General features: G+C 39.0%; 1 protein-coding gene across 2 annotated transcripts in view; it reads right to left on the bottom strand.

The window, feature by feature from the left end:
* LOC149580448 (Sec23/Sec24 protein transport family protein) overlaps positions 1-25,805 on the bottom strand; it is a 42,268-nt gene extending 16,463 nt beyond the window's left edge. The window contains exons 1-3 of one of the 2 annotated variants that reach the window (XM_089791049.1): positions 24,630-25,805; positions 21,045-22,865; positions 20,654-20,770 (exon numbers count right to left, since the gene is read on the bottom strand). In XM_089791049.1, the coding sequence (XP_089647175.1) occupies positions 20,654-20,770; positions 21,045-22,865; positions 24,630-25,403 (2,712 nt within the window). In that variant the 5' untranslated portion in view covers positions 25,404-25,805. The remainder of the gene's footprint in view (positions 1-20,653; positions 20,771-21,044; positions 22,866-24,629) is intronic. The other variant, XM_089791054.1, reaches the window with a different exon arrangement.
* Between the last annotated feature and the right edge of the window lie 1,069 nt (positions 25,806-26,874).

The following is a 26,874-nucleotide window of genomic DNA, read 5'->3' as shown; positions in this document are numbered from 1 at the left end:
TCAAAGCCCTCTATGGTTACGATGCCTTATCATTCGTAGACTTGGCTATTGAGGACAGCAGAGTTCCTCTAGCACAGGACTGGGTTCAAGAGAACCAAAACATTATGAAATCCCTCAAGGAGAACTTGCAGTAGTCACAGAATCAGCAGATCTATGCTGATCAGCACCTTGTGGAGAGGGTGTTCGAGGTGGATGATTTGGTCTTTCTACGACTGCAACCCTATTGACAGAGCACCCTTAAAAGGGGTGGAGCTAAAAAGCTCAAGCCGCGTTTCTATGGACCCTACAGGATCCTCAGGCGTGTTGGAGAGGTCGCATATGAGCTTGAATTACCTTCAGAGAGCAGAGTTCATAATGTATTCCATGTATATCACCTGAAAAAGGCACTAGGGCAGCAGGTTGTAGCATCCCTTGATCTACCCCCATTGGATGCCTGTTTTTGTGGGAAATAACGCTGAAGAAGAAGTGGCTCATCCTGAAACTCCAGCCTTGTTAGCTGATAATGTTATAACTACTTATGATGAGTGGGATTTACTTCCGGATCAGATTAAACAAAACCTGAACTTTAATCAATATTTGAACCAAAAGAGGGAAGCTGAAAAAATCCGTCATGATAGGAGGCCCAGGATGCAAAACAGGGATCTTAAACATGCTATGAATAAATTAACACTTCCCACGTTTGATGGCAGCAATAAAACTACAGCGAGGGCATGGATTCACAAATTGGATACTTATCTGACTCTCAAACCCATGGCAAAAACAGAAGCTATCAGATTTGCTACAATGCATCTTGAAGGAGCAGCCTATGATTGGTGGCACCACGGTCTAGTTACTCAAGATCACGGACTCATCACTTCATATGAGGTTTTCAGCTCAAAGCTGATCACCCGTTTTGACAGGAAGGACATCGAGGTTTACTACAGAGATTTGGCTCAGTTACGTCAGAGTGGGACTTTGGATCATTATATAGATGAGTTTCAGCGGATCTCAGTAATGGTACCTGACATGTCCGAGCAACGCAAGGTGATGTTATTCACAGAAGGGTTACAGGACAGATTTAGAGGCTTGGTCAAAGTCCTAAAACCGAACACCTTGGATGACGCCATTAAGATTGCTCATGATTTGGACACTCCTTCATTGCCGCAGCCTCCTAAGAATTCCTATAAAGGATCCACTTCTTATAAGGGAAACAAAAAACAGCAAAAAACGAATACTCCCAGACTGGATTTCGAGTCACGCAATGAATTGAGGAGGAAGAAATTATGTTTTACTTCCAGGGAGCCTTGGACTCCTGATCACAGATGTTTGGGTAAGGGCAAAATCCACTATATTGAGATCCATTCGGAAGAGGAGGAAGAGGTAGAAGAACCACGGGAAGTGGATAGCAGTCGGGGCAGCGAAGATGAGAAGGAAGATGAAGAACCGTTGGGTAAAGTTAAGAAAAAGGAACAAACTACTCCTGAGCAATCTCCAGTTTTAGCTACCCTATCTAGTGATCCAGCATGTCATCCTTTCAGGGTGAAAGGGGTTGTTAGAGGCCAGCGCATTATTTGCCTTTTAGATACAGGAGCTTCGCATAATTTCATTAGCACACAGATAGTATCTAGGAGGGGATTACAAACAGTGGCCATACCTGAGTTTGATGTTAAGGTAGCTGGGGGAGATGTTTTGAGGTGCACAAAGAAGGTAGCCGGGCTTCAGATTCAGTTTGATGGTTATCTTCTAGATTCTGATTTTTATGCGGTTGATCTGGATGGGTTGGATGCTATTTTGGGCAGACAGTGGCTGAGTACTCTTCGTAGGTATACATTTGATCATGTGACTATGCAGTTGGAGTTTTTACAGGGTGATAAATTGGTGATCCTTAAAGCTATCTCTGATAGCAGTCCCAGGGTGATTTCAGCTCACAGGATGGAGGCTATATTGAGACATGAGGATATAGAGTGGGCCACTCAGTGTTTTATCTCGTCCAAGGAGATTCAGGGTACAGGACAGCGATATCACTGCAACATCCCAACAGTTATAGACAAGCACAGGAGAGTCTTCGAGGATATTCCTCCTGGGATTCCTCCAGATAGGGGATTTGAGCATATTATTGAGCTTGAGGAGGGAGCTAAACCTGTTATTACTACGCCTTATCGTCATCCTAGACATTACAAAGAGGAAATAGAGAAGACGATTAAGGAGCTTTTGGATATGGGACACATCAGACCCAGCTCTAGTCCCTTTGCATCTTCAGTAGTATTGGTCAAAAAGAAGGATGGCACCCTTCGGATGTGCATCGATTACCGTGCCCTGAACAAGAGAACTATCAAGAACAGATATCCGATTCCCCGTATTGATGAATTGTTAGATGAGCTTCATGGGGCAGTTTATTTTTCCAAGATAGATCTTCGCTCGGGGTACCATCAGATCCGGGTCCGGAAAGAAGATATGCACAAGACAGCGTTCAGATGCCATTACGGACATTATGAGTTCTTGGTGATGCCTTTTGGGCTCACTAACGCACCAGCCACCTTCCAGTCTTGCATGAATCATATTTTTAAGAAACAGCTAAGGAAGTGTGTTTTAGTATTCTTTGATGATATATTGGTTTACAGCAGAACTTGGGAGGAACACATACAGCATTTGGATGAGGTTCTTAGCATCTTAGAAGAGAACTTTTTATTTGCAAAGGAATCTAAGTGCGAATTTGGATTGACTGAGATTCTCTACCTGGGTCATGTGATTGGGGTTGAGGGAGTTAAGGTGCACCAGGAGAAGATCCGAGCGATATTGGATTGGCCGCCACCGAAGGATGTGTCAGAGTTACGTGGTTTTCTGGGTCTTTGTTCATATTACAGGCGGTTTGCCAAGGGTTTTTCACAGGTTGCTGCACCCCTTACTGATTTGACTCGGAAAGGGGCTTTTTCTTGGACAGAGGAGGCTATGACAGCGTTTGATAGGCTAAAGCAGGTGATGAGTTCATGCCCAGTACTAGCACTTCCGGATTTCTCTAAGCCCTTTGCTCTAGAGTGTGATGCATCGGGAAGCAGAATAGGGGCAGTGTTGATGCAGGACCGGCACCCCATCGCTTTTGAGAGCAGGAAACTTCGGGGCATCGAGATATTGTATTCCACATATGATAAGGAGATGCTGGCCATAATGCATGCTTTGGCAAAATTTAGACAATATTTGGTGGGGAGTAAATTTACAGTCAAAACTGACCATAACAGCCTACGTTACTTCCTTGAACAGAAAGAATTGAATGAAAGACAACAGAAATGGGTCAGCAAGATACAGGCGTATGATTTTGACATTGAATATGTCAAAGGGAAAAATAATACTGTTGCCGATGCCCTTTCTCGTAGACCACCAGCTCGGGATTGTTACATCATTTCTGAAATTTCAGCGGATTGGAGATCACAACTTCTAGTGGAGTATTCCAAAGATGTACACGCTTGTCAGATTATGGATGGCATACTTCAGGATGAGAGGTACAAGGTGCTGAACGATATCATTTACTACAAGAATAGAATCTACCTAGTGCCTGAGTCTAAATTAAAGGTGGATATTATGCGCACTTTTCATGATGCACCCATGGCAGGTCACCCAGGATTTTTCAAGACCTACAGGCAAATTAGAGAGAGATTCTCTTGGAAGGGGCTCAAGGATGATATTCTTCAGTATGTTAGAGAGTGCCAGACTTGTCAGCAGAACAAGTCAGAACAGGGATTTCCTGCTGGATTACTTCAGCCTCTTCCCATTCCAGCCTAAAGATGGGAGAGCATTTCTATGGATTTCATCACCGGGTTGCCGAAGGTCCAAGGTAGGGATTGCATCTTCGTAGTGGTGGACAGATTGACCAAATATGCACATTTTTTTGCGATATCAGCAGATTGGTCAGCTTCTCAGGTGGCTGAATTGTTTTTCCGAGAGGTTTTTAGACTCCATTGGTTACCCAAAACCATTGTGAGTGACCGAGACAGTAGATTCCTCAGCACTTTTTGGCAGGAGATTTTTAGATTAACTGGTACAGAATTGACTCCAAGCACCAGTTACCATCCGCAGACTGATGGGCAGACCGAGATAGTGAACAAGTGGGTGGAAGGTTACTTGAGGAACTACATTGCAGGACAGCAGAGAGCGTGGGTCAAGTGGTTGTATTTGGGAGAACACTGTTATAATTCCACCTATCATATGTCCATTCGGATGACCCCTTTCCGTGCTCTCTATGGTTATGAGCCTCTCTCTTTCATTGATTTGGCATTATCAGACAGCAGAGCACCGTTAGCCAGAGATTGGATTGAGGAGCAGCAGGGCATTCTTCGAGCACTCAGGGATAATATCCAGCAGGCGCAGAATCAGCAAAAATTGTACGCTGACCGGCATCGCACCGAGAGAAGTTTTGAGGTTGGGGATAGAGTCTTCCTACGTCTACAGCCTTACAGACAGAGCTCCTTAAAGAAGGGTGGATCCGAGAAACTGAAACCCAGATTTTATGGACCATACTATATCACCAAGCGGGTAGGAGAAGTTGCTTATGAGCTAGAGCTGCCAGGTGACAGCCGGATTCACAATGTTTTCCATGTTTCGTGCCTCAAGAAAGCTGTGGGACAACGAATTGTGCCTTCTGAGATTTTACCCCCGCTTGATGAAGAGGGTAAGCTTATTTTGGTGCCGGAAGAAGTAATTGAAAGCAGAGAGAGGAAGCTGCGAAACAGAACTGTCAGGGAATTTCTAATTCGGTGGAAGGACTTGCCTTATGAGGACGCCACATGGGAAGGCGAGTCTATATTGCAGCATCCAGCTTTGAGATTGCTTGAGGGCAAGCAATCCCGGGAAGGGAGGACTGTCATGTCCCCTTCTCCGCGCTAGTGTCGGCGCTGGGTTAATCTATCTCCGCATCCGGATAGATTAACGGCATCAATCAGGATGTTTTACCAGTCACACGGAGAACTTTAATTTAAAGGCTTATCTGATATTAATTTAGACATTCAGTTATAAAGTCACTTTATGTTTATAAAGTTTTACTTTATAAAGTGACTTAAGTCACTACAGGACGAAACAGTGGTCTTTATCCCACATATCTCATGCCAACTCTTTTCCCTCACTTCGAGGTTATAAAAAGGAGAGCCTACATTGGGATTGACACCATGAAGAATGATATTTAACTATTCAGGTAATTCTGGTTGCTTAAATGTGACTGGCTAAGTCTTGGGGACGAAAATCCTCAGGTCTGAAATGTCAAGAAGGTTAGACGACACCCTAGTCTTCTTGGTATAGAATCGGTGGGCAGAATATCGGCAAAGGATGGATCTCCAGATCAGTCAGCAAGTAAGATGTTGTTAGTTTGTTTTGGTTTTGAGTAAAATACATCTGTAGCAACTAAAGGAGGCGTCACTGGGACTGGTCGATTTGTTAGAAATCTGGGAAAGGCGACAGCCAGTTTTAAAGCCCAGTCTACGTGCCCAGGGTCGGGCATTGTTGAAGTAAGAGTGATAGGCGTCTTTGTTGACACGCACGCAGAGGGAGCCGACTGGGCGGTTAGAGGTGATATTGCTTTACGTTTTTTTCTGCCACGGCACTCCACACAGCAACTCAGTTTTCTCTCAGCCGACGTGAGCACCTGGTGAGATACGGCCAGCAGAACGCAAGTATGGGCACCTTCATATGACATGTAGCAGGTTAACGTCGATACACGCAGGCAGAGTCGGAATCAAATACCAAGGAAGGAGTCGGGCGTATATATCCAGGAACCCGTACGTGCCACCAGCAGTAATAAGCGGACATCTCCAGTTGCGGGTGAGTATAACAGTGTGCGATTATTCTGGCAGTATGTAGTGAGATCATAGTATCATGATTATTCGAGTGCATGCGATGCAACATTGGCGTGTACAGAAGTGTCATCGTCGTATCTGCTAGAGGCATCTCAAGGTCTGTTTTATTATATTCCAGGTTTTGGATGTATGGTCATTTTGTGGATTTGTCACTGTGTGTTTAGTATATGTATGATAGTCGAGGTCTTACATATATTGTACCTGGGTCAGCAATCTCTGTGGTTTATATCTGTATCAGACATTCATGTTGCATTCGGTTAAGACATTGGTTATATACGCTAGCTGAAGTTCATTAGGTTTGCTGGGTATCAAAATAAGTTGTCAAAGCTTTGGATTCATTTCTGGTATTTATGTATTGAGAATTTATGCTAATCACAGTCTCAATGAAATGACGTTGACCTTCATAACTGACCACGCATTGTAAGATAACTGTTTGATATATTGTGTCTCTGAATTTTTCCTTAGTTGTCTGGTCTGACAAATAGGTGAACAGTAATATGAACACAAGATTACCCAGAAGACTATGATCTGATTGTTTATACTATTATATTTTATCACTTGAGTATTTATCAAAATTACAAGAGCTGGGCGTTACAGTGGTCTTTCCAGTAAGCTGTTATAGGAAGAAAGTCTCAGGATATTACATAGAGCATTCCTCCAACTAGCACACCAACCCTGTGTTGAGAGAGTAAACTGTTTGGGACGTAACCCTCAACCAGCTGTGATTCAGCAGGTCTTCAGTACTATATTCAGGCAAAAAGCAAGCAGCTTCAGCAATGGCAGCCTTTCTTATCTGATCTTCAGCAACAGCCGCCATCTCAGATTTGACTTTCAGCATTGAGCCGCCTTTTTTGCACACCTGGGCGTTGGAATAAGAACAGATCTGTTGCAAACCTGTAGCTGGCCGCCTATCTATATTTGGCGTTGACTGTAGCTAAGGTACTGGGTTGCTTTTATTTTTGTAACAGACATTATTGGGTTCGTTTGGGTATTCCCAGCTTTCAAGTGCTGTGGTTTTGGATTATTACTATGCTGTTTAAATACTGCTGTTACTAGTAGATATTATAACACATCTATTTTGAAGAGAAAATTTCAAAAATCAAATACCAAACTTCTGCACTTCTGTCTACTCTGTAAGAACACTTAATAATTGCAGGAGAATTCAATTTTACTTAAATAAAATTACAGCAGATCAGTGAATCAGTCTGCTAGGGATATTTCATTTAAAATGATTTTATTGGAAGAAAAGAGGCTAGGTCAGCCTTTTGGAAGAATATGCCTCTTCATGAGACCTAGCACCTAAACAAATAAGGCAGAATCAGTTCATTTCACACCAAAATCAAAACAAAATACCTCTGCATATCAACAGCTAATTGCAGCTTTAATTGACAGCAACCATTTCCATAATTTGCAAGGTGAGATTCCTTAGAAAGCTGTGAGTTATCTCATAAGGTGGCGGATTGACACTAAGGCAGTGATTTATTCTTTATCCAAGTGCTGGGGGTGATACAAGGAGCAGCAGACTGACCATTGGAAGAAGACAAAATCTGTAAGGAGTAAAATTCAAATGTATTACAGTTCCTGTCATTTCCAGATTTTGATTTTGTTGCAATTTCATAGCGCACGGATCTGAATTATGTGTGTTTCAGCCCCTGTTTTCTTTATTCTAAAATCATCATCATCTTGTATAAATGAAGTCAAAAGTGCATAAGGAGGTGTTCCAATTCATGAGAATCTGATGTGAAATAAGGCAAACTCTGATTGGGATTCTTATTCAATTAATCAGTGCTAATGAATCATTTGATCACACATAATAGCTTTCATCTCAAAAAAAAATCTTTGAAAATAATTGAAATATCATAAAGAAAGCTAACAAGGTCAAGTGACTATAGTTTTCATTAGAGCATTCAAAGAAGCATTTCAAAATTCAATGAAGTCTTAGCCCTCTAATTGCAAATTTGAATTTAAAACCTTAATATGCTAATCAAATTTGAAATTCTAAATTTAGTTGAAGAATTGTTATGGCAGGAAGGAATACATCAGGAGCTAATGCTGGGAGCTCAAAGAAGGATAGAGAAGCTCATGTAAGGAAAGACACTGATGAGATGGCACCAAAACGCAGTTTCATTACAAAGCATAAGAAGATTGGAGATACCAATCTCAGACCAGTCAACAGAATCCAAGTGAAGGAAAGGATGTCTAGAGGTTCAACTTCCAGGATGGCCAAGACAATGGTGAAGAATGGGATGGTGCATGTTGCCACCTTCCCTCCTACCATGCAGTGCATCGAATTGGTTCTTGAACATGCCAAGCATTACAAGCCTCAAATGAAGTCAATCGAATATGGGAAAGAAAATACGAAGATCATAACTGTGCTATCAGAAAAGGCTCAGTATGGCTTTCAACATAACACTTCACAAGGAGGGCTTATCACCAAAGAGGAAGCTTTGAAATACTATGAGGATCAAGTAGATGCATATGCAACAAGGATGAACGATGAATGAATGGTTGAGCTATGGAGCCATTACTCTAAAATATTGACGTTAACAAGCTAACTATACCAGACTTCAATGAGGATATTGGGGATCTCATTGCGATGCTAAACAGAGAGTCAAGGGAGAGCCACAAGGTAGCACTTTCAAGCCTCAGATGTCTTACTTTATAGACAAGATCTTATCAAAGGAGGTGTTGTTTGAATGTGCTAAAAAAACAGCAACAATGTTGACCACCAACTACAGATGATGAAGAGCACCAAGAGATTTTACATGACATCTTACCTTGTCTACATGCCAGCTAGGGTATTTAAATTCCAAGGATTGGCAAGTTTGAGGAGGTGTGGAACAGTTCAAGGGGAACACTTAGTGCACAATGCTATCCAGAGCTACACCTCCACAATCACAACAACTTCAAGATTTCCAATGATGCATTTTCCATGAAGATTGTAAGACAGTTGCAAGAGGCTCCACGTGTAAGGATTTCTGAGGAGGCTAAGAAATTATTTGAAGAACATGGATGATGGTACATCCAATATCCCAAGTTCACCTACATTTAAATAATTGGAAGTACCGTTTGTCCAAGGAAGCTCCCTAGATACCATACAAACAAGATGATCATCATGGAGATAGCAAGGCAACTACTTGCCTATGTCAGAATTCAAAAGAACAAGCACAAACCAAGGGTTAAATTGAACTTCAATCTAAGAAGTGACGCTTGTCCATCTCAAGCAGCAGATGAAGAATTTAAGTAGTATGGGATAGGACTCTTGTATCAAGAGCAAATTTTGAATCTAGAAAAAGATCGAAAAATCATATAGGAATAGAAATCTTCACATCCCACATAGAGGACTATTGGGCCAATGCAAAGGATGATTTGGAAGTAAAAAGGAGGATGTTCTCAAGATTGACAATAGATATGATTAGAAAGTACAACTGGAAGGGGATCCTAGTTCCTGATCAATTGAAAGAGGATGATAACATCACTAGAGAAGATTTCAACACCACTACAAACCATGAGTTGGAAACCATTGATTGATATGAAGATAAGGAAGTTAGCCTTGAGACTTCAATGATTGCAATTTCCCTCTTCACTCAGTAGTGGTTGGATGGAAAAATAGCCAATTTAGTAAGAAGAGGAATATCATTGATGTATTATAAGATGGAGGTTGAAGAAATTGAATAAGAAAAATCATCAGAGCAGCCTCAAGCATCAAGTGGGCAGTAGAGAGAACTTAGCAACAAAAGGAAAAATAATACAGAGGCTCCACCAAACAGGAATTAGAAAGAGAAAGGAATCAGAATTGAAGAGCCACAAGCAAAGAGACAGAAAAAACTGCTCCTCAATTCAAATAAAGTGCAACTTCAAAGCAAGGAAAGACAGATGACAATATCAATCGGAGTTTGCGAGAACTTAGCAAGAAAAGGAAAAAAAAAATACAGAGGCCCCACCAAACAGGAATTAGAAAGAGAAAGGAATCAGAATTTAAGAGACAAGCAAACTGCTCCTCTATCCAAAGAAAGTGCAACTTCAAAGCAAGTAAAGACAGATAACATCAATCGGAGTTTTTCAAGATATTCTCCATTGAGTGCCACTAAGTTAGAAGGAATGAGAGAGGGAATAATGATAAGATGGTTGACGTTGAGAGTTCTCTTAAGGCTGACCAGATCCCGCCTCCTAGTTAAGGTCCAAGAAGAGATATTGCAGGCATAACAGTCGAAAGCCAAAGAAGAGAAGAAGCCAACTTGGAGTTACGAGAATGCACAGCGCCTGATTGATTGTCAGATATGATACAAGGAAAGGAAATCAGGTTAGCACGAAATCTAGTCTTCCACGAACGAACCAAGCATGTGGATGTTCACTGTCACTACATACGACAGCTGGTTGAAGACGGGTCAATAGAATTGCAATATGTTCCTTACACAAATCAGACTGCAAACATTCTCACCAAGCCTCTTGGTCCTAATAAGTTTGTCAAATTCAGAGGACAACTTTGTGTTGTGGATAGATTAACCATTAAAGGAGGGTATTACAATAATAGATAAGCTTCTATTATTAGTTAATGGTTATCTGTTTGCAATCTATTGCAAATATTAGAATGTTTTTAATATTAGTTAGTTGTAGTTATCTATTAGCTTTCTTTAGCTTTCTTTTAGCTAGAATAGAACATTTCTATTCTTTACGATCGTTTCCTAACGAAACATCGCTTTATTCTTTTGTATATATAGACCTTTCGATCTCTATTACTAACAAGCAAGTATTTTACCAAGTACTTTGTAATATGGTATCAGAGTCAATACTTTAAAAAAAACTTAAAAATTTATAATTTTTTTGAAATTATCTGCTAAAAATTTTTGAAATCATTTCTAAGATTTTTCTCAATAGCCCGTCTAGGGTTTCCATTTTTTTGAGAAATTCATCTGTAAGAACCTAGTTTTTTGGCTAGGGTTTGAAGATCTGCAAATTGTGTCCATACAAACAAAATCGAAGGTCATTTTTTATCTAGTCATTTTCTTCTACTTGCCTTGCGACTCACACAACTTCTACATCTCAAGCACTGATTTTTCCTGCAAATATCACTGCTTTTTACGACTATTTGGACCCGGGTTTCCTATGAGACAAAAACCACAATTTACAGCCATGTTTTTCTATGCTGTTTACTCCACACATCCGTGCACCTTTTCTTCTCACATAGCCATTGTTTGAGGCATCTAAAGTTTTTTAACAAACCATCAGCATCAGATCTGCGCCCAATCACTGTATTTTTCTGCAAATAGGCCATTTTTTAGGGTGTTTTGCAGCTACGGCCGTTTATTGTCAAAACCCTAAATTTTGTGCTTTGAAAAAATTTCTGATTTTAGATTGTTGGTGGGCTTTCCGAGAGCTCAACTAGGTTGTCTAATTTTTCTAGGTGCCTCGATTTTTGAGCCAGTGGATCCAAAAACTGACAACACATTCTTTCTAGGTTTTTCGAGCTCTCTTTTGGGTTACCCTTCAAATTTTTTGTCTTCCGTTTTTGCCTCGAGGTACATGCCTTAACAAATTTTCACACTTCTTCATTGAAAAACGTGCTATGGCATCATTGACTAATATTCTACTTGAGAGCAATTCAAATTTCAATGGTCGGAATTATGGCACTTAGAAGCAGCGGACAATAGCAATTTTTGAATATCGGAATACCGGTCATATTGTTTTGGGTGTTACACAGCGTCTGACTGCCCCTGGTACTAATCAAAACTGATGGAATCCAAATAATCAAGAGGTGATGATGCTTCTCAAATTATATGTAGTTGATGATCAGCTCTCTCAGATTCTCTCATGGGACTTCCAACAAAGGCAGAGCTTTCTTCCTGAAAAACACTCTATTTTTTATTATCATGGATGTGCGAACATCACTCTAGGCTTACCTGAATAGGATTCAGGAAATCTATGATTAGTTGCTTGCCATTGCTTGAAAAATGGAGTAAGAGGACGTTGTGGTTATCGCTCTCCGGAGTTTACCAAAGTCCTACGAGCATTTTATTGACTCTCAAGATCACATATTTTGGTGTTGGTCTGAAGTTCACTGATCTCTACACACTTTTGCTTCAGCAAGATCAGTGGAAACAACAATTCAGTAGCAATTCCAACTCCACCTCCACAGAGCAAGCCTTTGTTGCTAAATCCTTTTAGAAGGATAAAGGCAAGTCTCAACTGTCTTCTCAATAGAAATCCTCTGCTCCAGATTCAAAAGGCTCCCGAAAGAAGACATTCAATGCAACTATTGCCACAAGTTTGGTCACATGAAGGTTGAATGTCGGAAACGATTAGCTGCCCAATCTAAGCAATCAGGTTCACAGCCCAAAGAGAACAATGCAAAGCACATTGAGCAGACGAAATCTATCTTTTACGCCTTCATGGCTAAAAGACCAGCAGATCATGTAAAGTCATATGACTGGTACATTGATTCAGGTGCGTCTCGTCATTTCACCCACTGCAGAGACTAGTTCACTGACTACCAGCATTACTCAAATTCTATTATTTTTTGTGGTGGAGAAGAGTACACCGTTGTTGGTAAAGGCAACATTCATATTCAGTCTGCTAGGAGGAATCTCATTTTCCTTGATATGTACTACTTTCCAAGGATGGAACTAAATCTATTCTCAGGCAATCAATTGTTGTGACATTCTCCATAGTTGGATGTCACCTTCAGTTCCCATCAGTGTACCATCGCTAATAGGGCGACTCAATCTATTGTTGCAATGGGTCTTGAGGATCATGGTCTTTTCCGACTTACTGATTCTGGCAATTCTCGGGACTTAGCTATGGCTGATCGGCGGTCTTCTGCTAGCACGCTTTGGCATCAGCGGTACAGGCACTGAAATGTGCATTATCTCTCTTAGCGTTCTCGAGAAGAGCTTGTCCTCGGTTTGCCAAAGATTCAGACTCAGGGGCTTGGAGTTTGTGATGCATGCCAGGCTGAGAAGCAACATCACACAACTTTCACCAATGGCAATTCATGGCGAGCTTCTCAAGTACTTCAACTTGTTCATGGCGATATCTACGACCCTATGGTCACTCCTGTTCTTAGGTCCAAGTATTTTCTATTGTTTGTTGATGATTTCAATAGAAAAAATGTGGGTGTATTTTCTTAAAAAGAAATCAGATGCATTTCTTGTATGTCAGAAGTTCAAACTTTTACTTGAAAAAGAGTCTGGGTAACCTATTATTACTCTTAGGTCAGACAATGGGGGTGAATTTTGTTCTAATGAATTCTCTAGCTTCTTGGATACTCATGGCATCAAACGCCAGTTAACCACACCCCACACACCACAACAGAACAATGTAGTTAAACGTTGGAACATAACAATCAACAAGATGGCTCGATCCATGCTCGAACACAGACATGTTCCGAAGTAGTTTTGGGCAAAAGCAGTTAACACTACAGTTTATCTTTTGAACCAGTCACCCACAGTGGCAGTCAAAGGTAACTCTAGAAGAGGCATGGTCAAGTCGCAAGCCTGTTATCAATCACTTGAAGGTTTTTGGCTCCCTTGCTTTTGTTTGGATCCCTAATGCGTCATGCACCAAGTTGGACGCCAAGAGTCAGAAACTTATGCTAGCTGGATAGAATAATCTCCACAAAGCCTACCACTTGATTGACACAGAGACATCTCGTCTCTTGTACAATCATGACATAGTCTTTGATGCACAACGAGGACCATTCATGCATGTTTCTCCTACTCCTGATCCAACAGAACAGCCTATGAAGGCTCTTGATTTGGGAGGTAGGCTTCCATTAGGTCCACTTGTTGGGAGGGCTCCAGTAGCTCCTGCAGCTCCAGCTATACTAGTGATCCCTATACAGACACCTCCAGCTTCTCCTACAGGGTCAGCTCGCTTTGTAGATGCTTCACCTGAGTTTGATCTAGATTCTTCTGATCAGGAACCTGATCATTAAGCATCTCCTAATACTAATGTGTGTCGTTCTCCTCTCTGGCGTAAATGGTGGGCTAAGACACTTGTTGATCTTTGTGATGATGAGCTCATTGATTGGAGAACTGCTTGAAAAAGAGCAAACTTACAGAGTCTATCAACTTTGCTCTCATGGCCAATATTCATAGTGTGTTTGAACCTCAAACATATTTCGAGGCTAAAGGAATTACAGAGTGGGAACAGGCCATGACATCTGAACACTAGAGCCTGCCAAAGAATAACACATCAGTTCTTTCTGATCTTCCACTAAGGAAGAAACCCATTAGTTGCAAATGGGTTTACAAAATCAAATAGAAATCTTATGGTAATTTGAATAACTACAAAGCTCACTTAGTTGTATAGGGCCTTTCCCAGTGTCAGGGCATTGATTATGAGGAAAACTTTTCTTTTACTACAAAGATGAGGACAATCAAATTAGTCCTAGCCATGGCAACACAGTTTAGCTAGAAGGTCCATCAGATGGACGTCAAGAGTGCTTTCCTAAATGGTGATCTCCACGAAGAAGTCTACACAACGCAGCCTCCTAGTTTCGAAGTTGCTACTAAAGACCATCACGTTCTCAAATTAGTGAAAGCTCTCTATGGCTTGAAGCAGGCCCCTAGGGCATGGTACATAAAAATTGATAAATACCTCAGTGATCAAGGCTTTAAGAGGAATTCTTTAGAGTCAAATTTGTACACCAAGATTACTGACAATGGCATCATCCTTTTGGTTATTTATGTAGATGATTTGACCATCACTGCCAGTTCAGCATCTTTGATTCAAGGAATCAAACAAAATTTATACCAATCTTTTGATAAGATTAACATTGGGCTCATGCATTATTGCCTAGGTGTTGAGGATTGGCAACAGTCTTCTGGTATATTCATCTCTCGGTGCAAATATGCCAAGGCTCTGTTAGATAAATTTTGTATGCAGGATTGCAAGCCTGCATCTAAACCGATGGAGAAAGGTCTCAAGTTATCAACCAAGTTTGATTCTCCTCCCGTTTCTGATACTTTATACAGGCAACTAGTAAGCAGCCTCATCTACCTCTCTGCTACTAGGCTTGATATCAGCTTCACAATCAGCTACATTTCACGCTTTATGACAACTCCTAAGGCTGATCATTGGATGGCAGCAAAGCGTGTGCTTCGTTATGTGAAGGGTGCTTTAGATTCTGGACTTCTTTGCTCTCAAAGTTCTAATCCTAGACTCAATGGGTTCACAGATTTGGATTCAGCAAGCTCTGTTGACGATAAAAAGTCAACTTCTAAAAGCGTTCAATTTGGGAGCAAGTGTCATCACATGGACCAATAAGAAGCAGCAGGTAGTTTCTCTCTCCTCTACAGAGCCCAAATACAGAGGTACAATCAAGGCACATTTTGACGTTGTTTGGCTTCATCAAATGCTTGGGGATATGCAAATGTCACCAGCAAGACCGACCACTTTGTTGATAACTAAGGTGTTATAAAGTTAGCACAAAATCCAATCTTCCATGAACGAACCAAGCATGAGGATGTTCACTATCACTACATACGATAGCTGGTTGAAGACGAGACAATAGACTTATGGTATGTTCCTACCACCGATTAGACTACAGACATTCTCACCAGGCCTATTGGTCCTGATAAGTTTGTCAAATTCAAAGGACAACTTGGTGTTGTGGATAGATTAACCATTAAGAGAGGGTATTACGATAATAGATAAACTTTTATTATAAGTTAATGGTTATCTGTTTGTAATCTGTAAATATTAGAATGTTTTTAATATTAGTTAGTTGTAGTTATTTGATAGCTTTCTTTTAGCTAGAATAGAATATTTCTTTTCTTTACAACGTTGCTTTATTCTTTTGTATATATAGACCTCTCAGTCTCTGTTAATAACAAGCAAATATTTTACCAATTACTTCATAATAGAGAATGGTATCATTAGAGGGGAGTATTTGAGAAAGCTTTCGTCCCTTGAGCTTTTCATAGCTTCACTCAAGGACAATTCAGCTCAATGAAAGAAAGCAATTGTTATAACTACAATTGAAATGAACTTAGCAAATTGAAGAATTCAAAATACACTCATGCCTCCAATGAATGAGCTTAATAATAGTGTCCAAGTTCATCAAATTGCCACAAAAAGAAAGAGACGAAGGAAAAAATATTTTGGATGATAATTTGATGTCCTAAGTGGCAAATTAATCTCTCATTGGTTGGTAGATGCTTAATTATGATTGGCCCATGTTTCAGTGTCATTTGGTTAGTTCTCACTATTTTGTAACTTTTCCATTGGTTGATTTTGGGAATTTGTAATGGGATGGCAACCCAATTGGGGTTTGTAAGATTCAATCTGGGCCATTGGTTCTAATTTAATCTTGGTCAATTGCTATACTTGAGCTCCCTATATAAGGACCACTCCTCTCATCTATAAAAGGGAGATGTTGGAGAATTGTTGCCAAGATAATGCCAAATTTGCTCTATTTATCATTGTTGTGTTTTCATGGTGATTTGTTTTGAACAAGTTTGAATTATTGCATGGTACTCTTCATCCTCACTCAGAATAGATTTCAATTTCAAGTTGTTGAGATTGAATAGAATTTGCTTCAAAGTAGTTAATTGAATGAAAGAAACTGGGGATGTATACTTGCTTGACTCGAATTTAAACAAAGTCATTAGACTCTTGCTAATTGTAAGTGTGTCCCATGTGGTTAGGCTAGTGATTGCAAGTACTTAACTTCAATTGATACTTAATCTTTAATTTGCATCCATTGATAGGATTAAAGAAGAGACCATAATTTGAAAACCATTTGAGTATATCTTAGAAGCTTGCACTAGGTTGGTGAAGTTGCTAACAAGATTGAATCTAATAGGGTCCAAGTTAATCCACATTCATAGTTAGGAATAGAAGTAGAATTTACGTATAAGTTGAGAGTTCAGTTGAGAATAGAAAAAAATAAAATTCATTGCACATTGTCAAGCCAAACCTTTAGAAGCAAATTGACAAGCCTTGAGAAACAATGTAAGTCACCTAAGTGATCATCAATGAATCACATTATTTCCTTGAGCAATTATCCACAATAGAATGAACATTGAAGTCATTTCATGATCTTACTTTGCAAGCTTAGCATAAGGAATGACCTTATTCAAGAGAGGATTGAGTATTTGGTGTTTCACTTGAAATGATTTTGCATGTTGTAGTGGAACAAAACTCACATCAAGACTACCTCCCTTCTGTATCTTTGTAAGGAATACATCTCCTCATTTATTGGAAAAATGGTGTTGAACATTTCCAGAGAATATATTCAAACCCAAGCTTCTTTGATACAGTCACCATGCCTACTCTTGTTTATTGGTAAAAGGTTCGGTTTCCCAACATTTTCCAGCCAATTGATTAGTCTTGTACGTGGAGGGTTTACAATATCTAATATCTGTCATATCCTTAAGACAGGAATTTTCGGTTAACTTAAATCATGAGATATAGCAATCTTTGGTGTTAGCAGATACATAATTTTAGGAACTTTCCCTTAAGAGTGGGCAACCTCTTTAAGTTTCACTAAATGCTCACACTAATGATACTACAACCCTAATTTGCTTTTTGAAATTACTTGCACCTTTATTTATCAGATTCCTCCCCTATAAAATTCCATAGATGTCCCCCCTTGCCTTATTCACTGAAAACTAATGATCACCTGGACTTCTTCCCTACAACCTCGACCCTATGATGATTTTCTATAATAAGCATCCCATCTAGATTATAGATGATGCCATCATTTGGTTCTTGCCAGAAAGGAGTGTGCCCCCATCAGTTATGAGTTGATACAACCTAACATATCTGCATGGTTATAGGAATTGCCATATATGTTCTCTGGGATGCAATGAAATTTGGATAAGTATCACCACTTAAAACCCTGAATTGAAGGTCATTCTCTATTTATATTCTTATCTATCCTAATCAATACATGGCAGAACCTTTTTTTCTGATATAGATTTCCACTCTGATGGAGAGGAATTTAATGGGAAACCATGGGTTACCACACTAATTCAACTATATTCCAGATTCCAACCTACTTTAGACAACAGCAGCGCTAAGGAACCATCAAATGGTGATTCACATACTGAAACAGGTTAGCATAACAGACTTCTTTGCTAGGTGTTGTTGATCAGTTTTGTCTCCACATAAAGGACCTTCTAAATATCTTTGCTTGCAGGTTAGGCCTCAGGGCATCCCTGAATCAAAAATTTTGTCTCTAGCTCAAAATCGATTGACCTTGAATGTTAGGAGAGATTCCAACTTCTATGGGCATACTGTGCATGCATCAAGGATTGTTTGGTCTTGGTACCTTAGATCTAACCATTCAACTATGGGTATAACAAGTTCTATGGACATACCATGCATGCATCAAGGATTATTCAGTCTTGCCACCTTAGAGGGTAAAACAAGTTCTGCTGTGATGTAATGTCCCACCCCAAAGGTAGAACACTGTAAACTAAAAAGTGTAGTGTTTTTCTATTTGATTTCTGATTTCTAATAGAACTTGCAACAAATATACTTAAGATAGCTTCAAAACTCAAGTTATCAAATACCCAGAAAAGTCTTATCAACTAGAAATGTCATTTATAGGTGAAATTGGGAAATAGCCATATACAGAAATAAATTCCAGATTTTACTACAGAGCTGTTGACGAAAACACAAGTAACCCAATTTAGCAAAATGTTTTACATGTCAGACATAGACATACCCACAAATGGCTCTTTACACTTTATTGAAGATGGATCTAGAAACAGTTGATTGCAGGTCTCAAACACAAGGTGGCAACCACATAGGTCACTCAGAAAACTTATTGAAACAACAATAAATCCATCCTTTCCAAACTAAAACCCTCTCAATAAGGTAGTTTGATTTGACCACTCGAGAAGTGCAACTAGGGACACCAAAGCCTAGGCTACTTGGCCTAAAAACCACGTGCTTTTAGGGAGTTGTTTACTGGCCTAAATCTAATTTTTGCTATTAATAAATCTGATTTTTGCTCCAATCCACTGAGAATGTAGCAACTGTTGTAGACCAACACTGAACAGCATTAGAAGGGTCTCTTCAATTCTAAATGAAGCCAAGAAAGGTGTGGCCAGACAAGCAGGCTGCTCTCGCAAAAATAACCAAAGAAATGCTCCAAAAAAAACAATTTCTTACTACTCAATTGAAACCCTTTACCTAGGATTTCCTCATACACCCTTGGAAGATCTTTTGCAACTGCAGGCGTGATGTCCTATGAAGGGTTTCGTCTCCACAAGCTTCTCCAAACCCTTAGGCTCAGCTAAGCTCCTCTCATGAGACAAGAGAGAAATGATCAACTTAACATAGTGTAGAAATGTCTCCAAGTTACGTTTATAAACCTCCTCCACTTTCATGTGCCCTAATTAGTAATTAGGGTTTCCCACCTAAATCTGATTTTATTCTACTTTTTAATTATTTCCAACTTAAGTGGAGTACCCCTCAAGTCACTTCTAATTCTATTTTTTGATTATTTTGTTTATTTTTATTATACAGTCAACTTTTATTTCTTCTTCTCAAAAGGCACCCAGCTCATAGCTCCTCTCTTTCCAATGAAGGCGCCAACTCAGAGCACCTCTTTCCCTCATTACACATGTATTATAAGTGCACCTTTTTTTGAGAGAATATTACTTACTCTTCAATTGTTTATACATGGCAACTCAAAATATTTCAAGATAATAATTCATATCTTCAAATCAGACCCTCTATCATCTTGTTAGTCTACGAGGACCAGGTGATGTCTAACCCTGATTAACTGTTACTGACTAAGAAGGGGACCTTGCGTGTGGGAAATGATCATGTCAGTCATTCTGAAATAAGCTGTCCTATACATATGGCTTATGACATTAATTTTCAGCTTTGTTCTCTTTCTATAGTCGTTTCCTCACGCAGCCAGTTGAATTTGCACATAGACATGGATCTTTGTACTTATATTTGGATCATATAATTCAATGTTTTAAACACTTGGATAACTAGGTTTACTACTAACTTATATTTAAATGTTTATTTTCCAGCAATTAATTACTTTTCAGAGCCAAGGATTCTTCTTACCCTAGCATAGTTTTTCTGCAGCTGTATGTATGGCCAAGTACATTACCATTTTGATCGTTCCTGGTTATTCACATAATTTTATTTCATTTCTAACTAAAACCTTAAGGAATAAACCAGTGTTGCCACCACACTAATCCTGAGGTAGAGGCGTCCCTATTCCTGAACACCAAATACATAAATATATCTTTAAATAAGGTGGCAATGGATCATGATGAACAATTGTGAGCATATATGAATACCTTTTCTTTGCATATTGATAAATTTTTTAAATAGCTTTCAATGTTTAGCAATGTGAGGACAAATTTTGTAAATCAAGGTTCCAAAGGTTTAGTATTCAAATATTCCATTTCAAATTTAGAAGGCTTCTAATTAGCATGAACCCTTGAAAGACTGATATGACATATGTATCATGCTATTGTGAATATACTTTGGAAGTAATTTTGGGCCCACAAAGCACAAAAGTACTGAATAATGTTAGATAGATAATTACATTTTCTCTTTTATGTTTATCATATGGTTTCAATTTTGTAGACACTGTTTCAGATTAACATTGTCTCGGGCTTATGAAATTTGGCCAGAATTTAAATCCCCAAGTCTACTACAAATGGTTCTTGCCAAAGAGCATGTCAACAAGAATACATTGCCAATGCTGGAATAAAGTAATGCTTCTAAATTTGGGGTCACATAAGAATATTTAAAATTTTAAATGTTTAACTCTCCATTTAAAAGGGTTTTATTCCAACATATTTACAGATATATATAATCACCAAAACAAGTCAAGAGACAAAAAAACTAACTTTAAATGAAAGGATCCGAGGAGCAGGAAACCGTTGTTCTGTTAGTTCCTCGGCAAGTGTTCTGCATGCTGCTAATGCTGCCGCACTCTTTCCTTCCTGAGTGGAAAGATCTGCACCCTGTTTTGGGAAAGGGAACAGATAAAAATTATGAAAGGTAACATTTCTAGACTCATCAGCACATTGCACAACAGACAATTCGGTCACAGCTTAACAAAATTAATATTCCACAAACTTTCATCAGGAATCACAACAAATTAAAAGAATCCAATTGAAATGAATAGAAAGAGCACAAATTAGTACATTTTAACATCCTAAAACCTACATATAGGCATTACACTCGCAAGAAAACCACTCACAACATACAAGTCAAATATATCTCATCCACACATACCATCCATATAAAAACATCAGTTCCGTGATCAAGCACAACCGCTGAATCAGACTGCATGGCAAGATCATATGCAGGCAACTCCTCAAATGTGCCTCCTTCTCGGTGCATTAACACACGTGGGGCTAACATGCGGAGTGATAAATCAAAAGAAGCTTGTAAAAAGAGATTTCTGAGAACTGATCTTTCATCTTCATGACCAATAATACTTCCCAAAAGAGGACCACGCCTTAAATGAAACAGATATTCAGGAAGTAGAGAGAGTTCCTTGGGAAAGCGTCGCAACTTAACTTTAGGCAGTTGTGTTCCAAACTTTGCAGTAATATCCTTAACCCTTTGATCAATTGCAAGTCGTATATCCACAGCATCAGAAGAATCCTTTGCTTGCAAAACTGCCCTTTTGCCAATGAGAACAGCAAGAGCATCAACTTCAATGCTATTTAAGTAGGCTGCAAGGTCAGCTGTAGTTGGCAATCGGATTGTAATAATCCTAGAAATATTTGCTTGATAAACATCCATGTAACAAGCTGCAAACTGGAAGAAAACATGTTTTTCCTTAACATCCCTCTTGAGTTCCATTGTCACGGCAAAGCTCTGAGTGTCTTCTACGCTTAGCATCTGAACAGAAACTGAACTATCATTTTTGAACGTCTCGTGACCATCTGAATGAGACTCTTCACCTGGTCCTATGATTCGACTCACAAAAATGCCATCCGAACAACGAATTTCAAAAATGCCCTCAGACCCTGCTGCTCTTATTGCTGCCCTTTGTAAGTTCACTCCAAATGCCTCTCCAAAGTCATCATGAAGAACTAGCACACCACCTGAAGCTTTTGCTAGAGGTTGCAAAATGGGAATTCTAACTGGACATGTTCCAGCACAAAGCACATCTACAACAGTGTCATGACGACGGGCTTCGCGACCTAAATGATCCATCCATTTCACTGCCTTCTTTTCCAGATATGCATAGTTTGGATGATTTAATGAATAAGGAACAGATCCAGGCCCAAAGGTATTTGGTCCCCCTGCACATATCATTATTCGACTATTGCCTCCAGCCCATTTCACTGTGCCTCGAGACATGTCTGCTGATGGGCCTTGAATAAGGGCAAGAGCAACCTCAACAGCTGTGCCAAGGCATCTATCTCTGGCTACTTCTGCTTGATCACCCCTGAACGGTCTCAATGATGAGAACACATTATGCGCAACATTGAGTGATGCGTGAAGAGGAGCCAGATAAAGGCCAGTACCAAAAATCATTGTTTTCAAAGATTCCTGTGATGGAGATTGATTCCCTGGAAGCATATCTGCAGATGCTATTCCACTTTCACAGAAATCATATACTGAAACAGTACGCCCATATGTAACAATCCCGATCCTTGTAGTTGGAGGAAGGGAATCAACAAAAGCATGAAGAGAACTCTGCAAATGCTGGAGATGAGGTTCATCCAGGCACTCGTCAATGACAAGTATAACTGGAGCCGACATTCTTGAGTCAGAGACAGGGACAAAGCCAGGTCGTCGGGTGCCCGTTTCAACATAATCCACGACAGTTGATGAAAGCTCAGGCCAATTTCGAAGATCATGACTACTTGCTGCTCTGTACTCACCTTCACTGTTATTTAACTTATTGCAAATAATACACTTCCACTCCCCAGTGCTTGGCATGATGCTACAATAGAGGTTAACATATGCTCCACAGTTCTGGCAACGGTATGGACTATGTTGCACAGTTTGAGGACCAGGCACTGTGTCTCTACCAGGAGAAACTATCGCACCAAATCCAATGCCTGAAGTGTTGCTCAGCTTTTTTTGGCTAAGCACCTGCAGAATGTGGACAAGTCACAGAAAATACCAACTTCAAGTCAACAATTAAGGGCATACACAGATACATGACACAAGGACATCAAATACAAATATTAAAAAAGCATTGTCAAGACCTTAGGCAAAGATTAACTAAAATGGCAGAAGCAAAACATTATTCATAAAATATCTGACACTATATGGCATGGAAGTAAGGAAAAGGAGGTCCGATCGAAGGGTGAAACCATGAAAAATGGTAAGTATTGACAGCTCAATGACACTTACTGGTTTCAATCCCATTATGAGATGACCCATCCCACCGAACCATCTCCATTACTTTACATGGCCCACTCATTGCTCACATTGCTAATTTGCTACCATTTTTTTTTATTGAATAAGCACAGTACTCCTCAAACTAGACCCTTCTAGCTATTGACTTGTATTCTTGATGTGAAATCTCCTAACTACCAGATCAAAATAAAGATTCATGCATCACCGTGACACTATATGCAACACACAGAAAAACAGCCGAATTTGCAACCAAAATATAAACAGAAGTCCTGATATTGACTAAAATCAACATCGAATAAAAACTTAGAATTCATCTATTTATTAAGTTTCACACAGTAGTCGAGGCAGAAAAGGTTTTGCTATCACAAGGTAGTTTGAGACACTATTCACCATAGCTGCAGAGAAATGCCTAATCTTGGAAAGAACAATTTTGGATACAAACAATTCTTTCTGAAAATTTGATGCCTCCTCCAACTGTATATCAATTGATGTCCTGTAATTGAATGGTTCCTATGATAGCATAACATTTGAAGTCTTTGCATTGCTTTTTAAATCATCATAACCTTGTCTATTGTACAATGTAAACATTCCTTCAGAGATAATACACCTAGATTTTAGTTTTAAACAAACTTACAACAAAAATTATCTAATTATCATGACCATGAGACTTTTGAACTAACAGCATTGAAATAGAAAAAAGTTTAAAAGATAACTGTAATGCAGTACAGTGTCTGGATGCAAGAGGAGCTTTACTAACTCATCTGTTATCATGAGAGGAGCTTTATTACTACCATTACCTTCATCCTAAGGAACCAAATGTGAACAAACAATTACATGTGCTACATGCTTCTATCTACTAGATTTAAATCCACACTTTTGGCAACATGGAAACCAGGAAACAAAAAACAAACTCAAAAATGTATAAGTTTCTCCATCTGATTACATAATTATGGTCACTAACAAATTCGTAAATGAGTTCAATATGAAGCAGAACAGTCTGGAGCACCCAAAAAAATCGAATGAACAAAACATTTGAAACCCAACCACAAAGGGAACGATTAGCAGACCTCTGCCAAACAAAGAAAAACTTGAGGAATGAAATATGATGCAAGTATAAAATACTTAGTAAAACTTCTTATTTCCAAAAGGTGGCAAATAAATGTATCAAGGAATGCAAAAATTATAGGAGGAAGAACATAGGATTGACCATTTAAGTTGTACATTCTGAGGAATACAATGAGTAGATTTACTTTTAATTAAAAAATCAAGTAATTTGTCAATTGGAAAATCTATTTTTCAATTGAAGTTCAATAGACATTGGTAAAAGAACGGCGATGCAGACCTCAAAACCAACTACAAATTAGACCCAGCAGAATAAACACTACCGCTCTGAAGAATTTATCAACTGGCAAATCTACTTTCCATAATTCTGTTTAAAATAAAATGCAAAATCAAAACTAGCTTTAATTCAAGGAATAGGTTACTTGGACATACCTTATGTGAGGAGAACAGCACATAGGGGGATGCTGCAACCAAACTTGAGTTATCAAGATTAGCATCCAAATCCACAGACAGTGGCTCCGGCGTCCCATTGGAATAGACTGCAGGAGGCAAAGATGATGTAGGAAGAAGCGCCCCAGAGGATTTCCCTTTACTGAAGCTGAAGGGAATATTGGAGAATTGGGATGTTCCAGTGCCAGGATGCTGTGTTATTGGTTGTACGGGACTGAATGGTGCTGCAGCAGGTCTAGCTGGGGAGCTGAATATTGGAGGACCCGGAGGGGCATTGAATTGCGTAACAACAGTACTAGTTTCTTGTATTTTACTTCCACTGCCACTGCCCTGTTTATAAAGCATGTGGGACATTGTACTGATGTCAGGGGTCTGGGATCCATGCACACTGGCCGGAACCTCTGTGGATCCATTTAGGATCTGATATGGGCTAGTGCTAGGAATTGGGCTTGCCCCCCCAATTTTCCCATCTACTGATGCTGACATAGAAGAAGACGGTAATGAAGATGCCGGTGAACCACCGACCGCAGGCAATGATGATGTGGACACCCCCACATGATGAAATCTGTCTGTTGACGGACTACTTTGAAACCTGTCATTTGAGAGATTTTGTGCTGTTGGGGTTTGAGGGCTAAACCTGTTGGCCAAAGGGGACCTGAATGCAAGAGGTGGGGTTGTTGAAGAACGCCTTTCTAAAGAGGGCGCAGGTGTGCTGGGAGGAGGTACAGAATTCGAATTCTGGGGAATTTTTGCCATTATAGATGGATCTAGTCGACAATTGTTTCAATTCAATGAAAAATCTTGCAATACCAAAGCTGAAATATCTGTGCGTTGATTTTACCTGGGTTTTACTTTTCCTAAAAGCCCACTCAAATTCTGCGCTAGAAACATCACTAAATCTGATCAAATTTGGCCAAGTTTTATATCAGTTTTGGCCGAATTTGACCAGATTTAGGCCTGATTTTCGTGTGGGTGGTTCGGATCTGTGTCCCCAAAGCACGGAATATCATCGAATGCTCTTTAGAAAGATCGCTCGATCTTGCCGTGCCCGTCTTCAGTTTTTTTAACCTTGCTATGCGTACTATTTGTTCTTTGTTTTGTTTAAATTTGTTGTTGCGTTCCTCGAAGTTGAACTAAGCACATTGCGTTGCGCTGTATTCTGTATTTTTTCTTTTGTTCTAATATATGGCTATCCTCGAATTAAATCTCTTGTTTAATTTATCGAGTGAACGTTACAAGCACTATATTGTTTTATACATTACAAGCACTATATTGTTTTATTTTAAGTTAAGTTATTATATTTAATATAGTATTAAATTTTTTTGTTTTTTTAAATTTTATATCTATACACACGTACTATGTGTATTTTTATAATTAATATAATATTACTAGTTAGTGCACTTTTCTTCTTTGTAATGGGTATAAGAGATATAGAAGGCTAATTAGTGAAAATTTTAGTTATTTTTTCACATACACGTGTAGAGAACCTATTGATTAAGCAACAAAGGTCTTAATACATGTGTGTGTCTAGAGAGAGAGGGGAAATCCTTCAACAACCCCTTCTAAATATAGTTTCTAAATAATGCAAAGTCCATATATAGCAAAAATCAAATATTTTAAAATGATATTTTTTTAGAATAATAATAAATTAAAATATTATAAAATTAAAATAAATACTAAAACCGTGACCTTAAATCTAAGCCTCGTCAAAATTCCAACCATAACCCTTATCATTATAATAACTTACCCCTAAAACATAACATATTTAATTTGTAAATATTAAAAAAAAATTAGTTGTCTTTATCATAATATTTTATTACTAATATATTAATGTTATGATTAAAAATAATAAAGTACTCTATTAATTTTAAATCAGGCTTCATAAGCACCCTTTATTATCATGAAATACATAATCAACAAACAAAATACAATAAAAATATGTGAATTTCAAACATAAACCATTAGGTGGAACAACATTACCCTAACAATTAATTCTACTATAATCAACTTCCATAGGTCGGGTGTTATTATTTGTGGCTTTGATGTAGTCTCTTCTTTCCTATTGAAAAAATATTTTTTGGTAGTTTGATACTTATGACTTTTGTGAAGGAAGTGCCTATACTCATCAAACCATTGCTTTCCTAAACTTTTTGAATGACACGATCTCATATTTGGACCATTAACTGGACATGCAAATTTTCCCTTCTTTAAAGACCTACAAGATAAT

The sequence above is a fragment of the Cupressus sempervirens genome, chromosome 1 (assembly GCF_028749045.1).
Source record: "Cupressus sempervirens isolate cs-2001-9-10 chromosome 1, ASM2874904v1, whole genome shotgun sequence".
Lineage (NCBI taxonomy): Eukaryota > Viridiplantae > Streptophyta > Pinopsida > Cupressales > Cupressaceae > Cupressus > Cupressus sempervirens.
The sequence above is the reverse complement of the archived record's forward strand: the minus strand, read 5'-3'. Positions and strand labels throughout refer to the sequence as shown.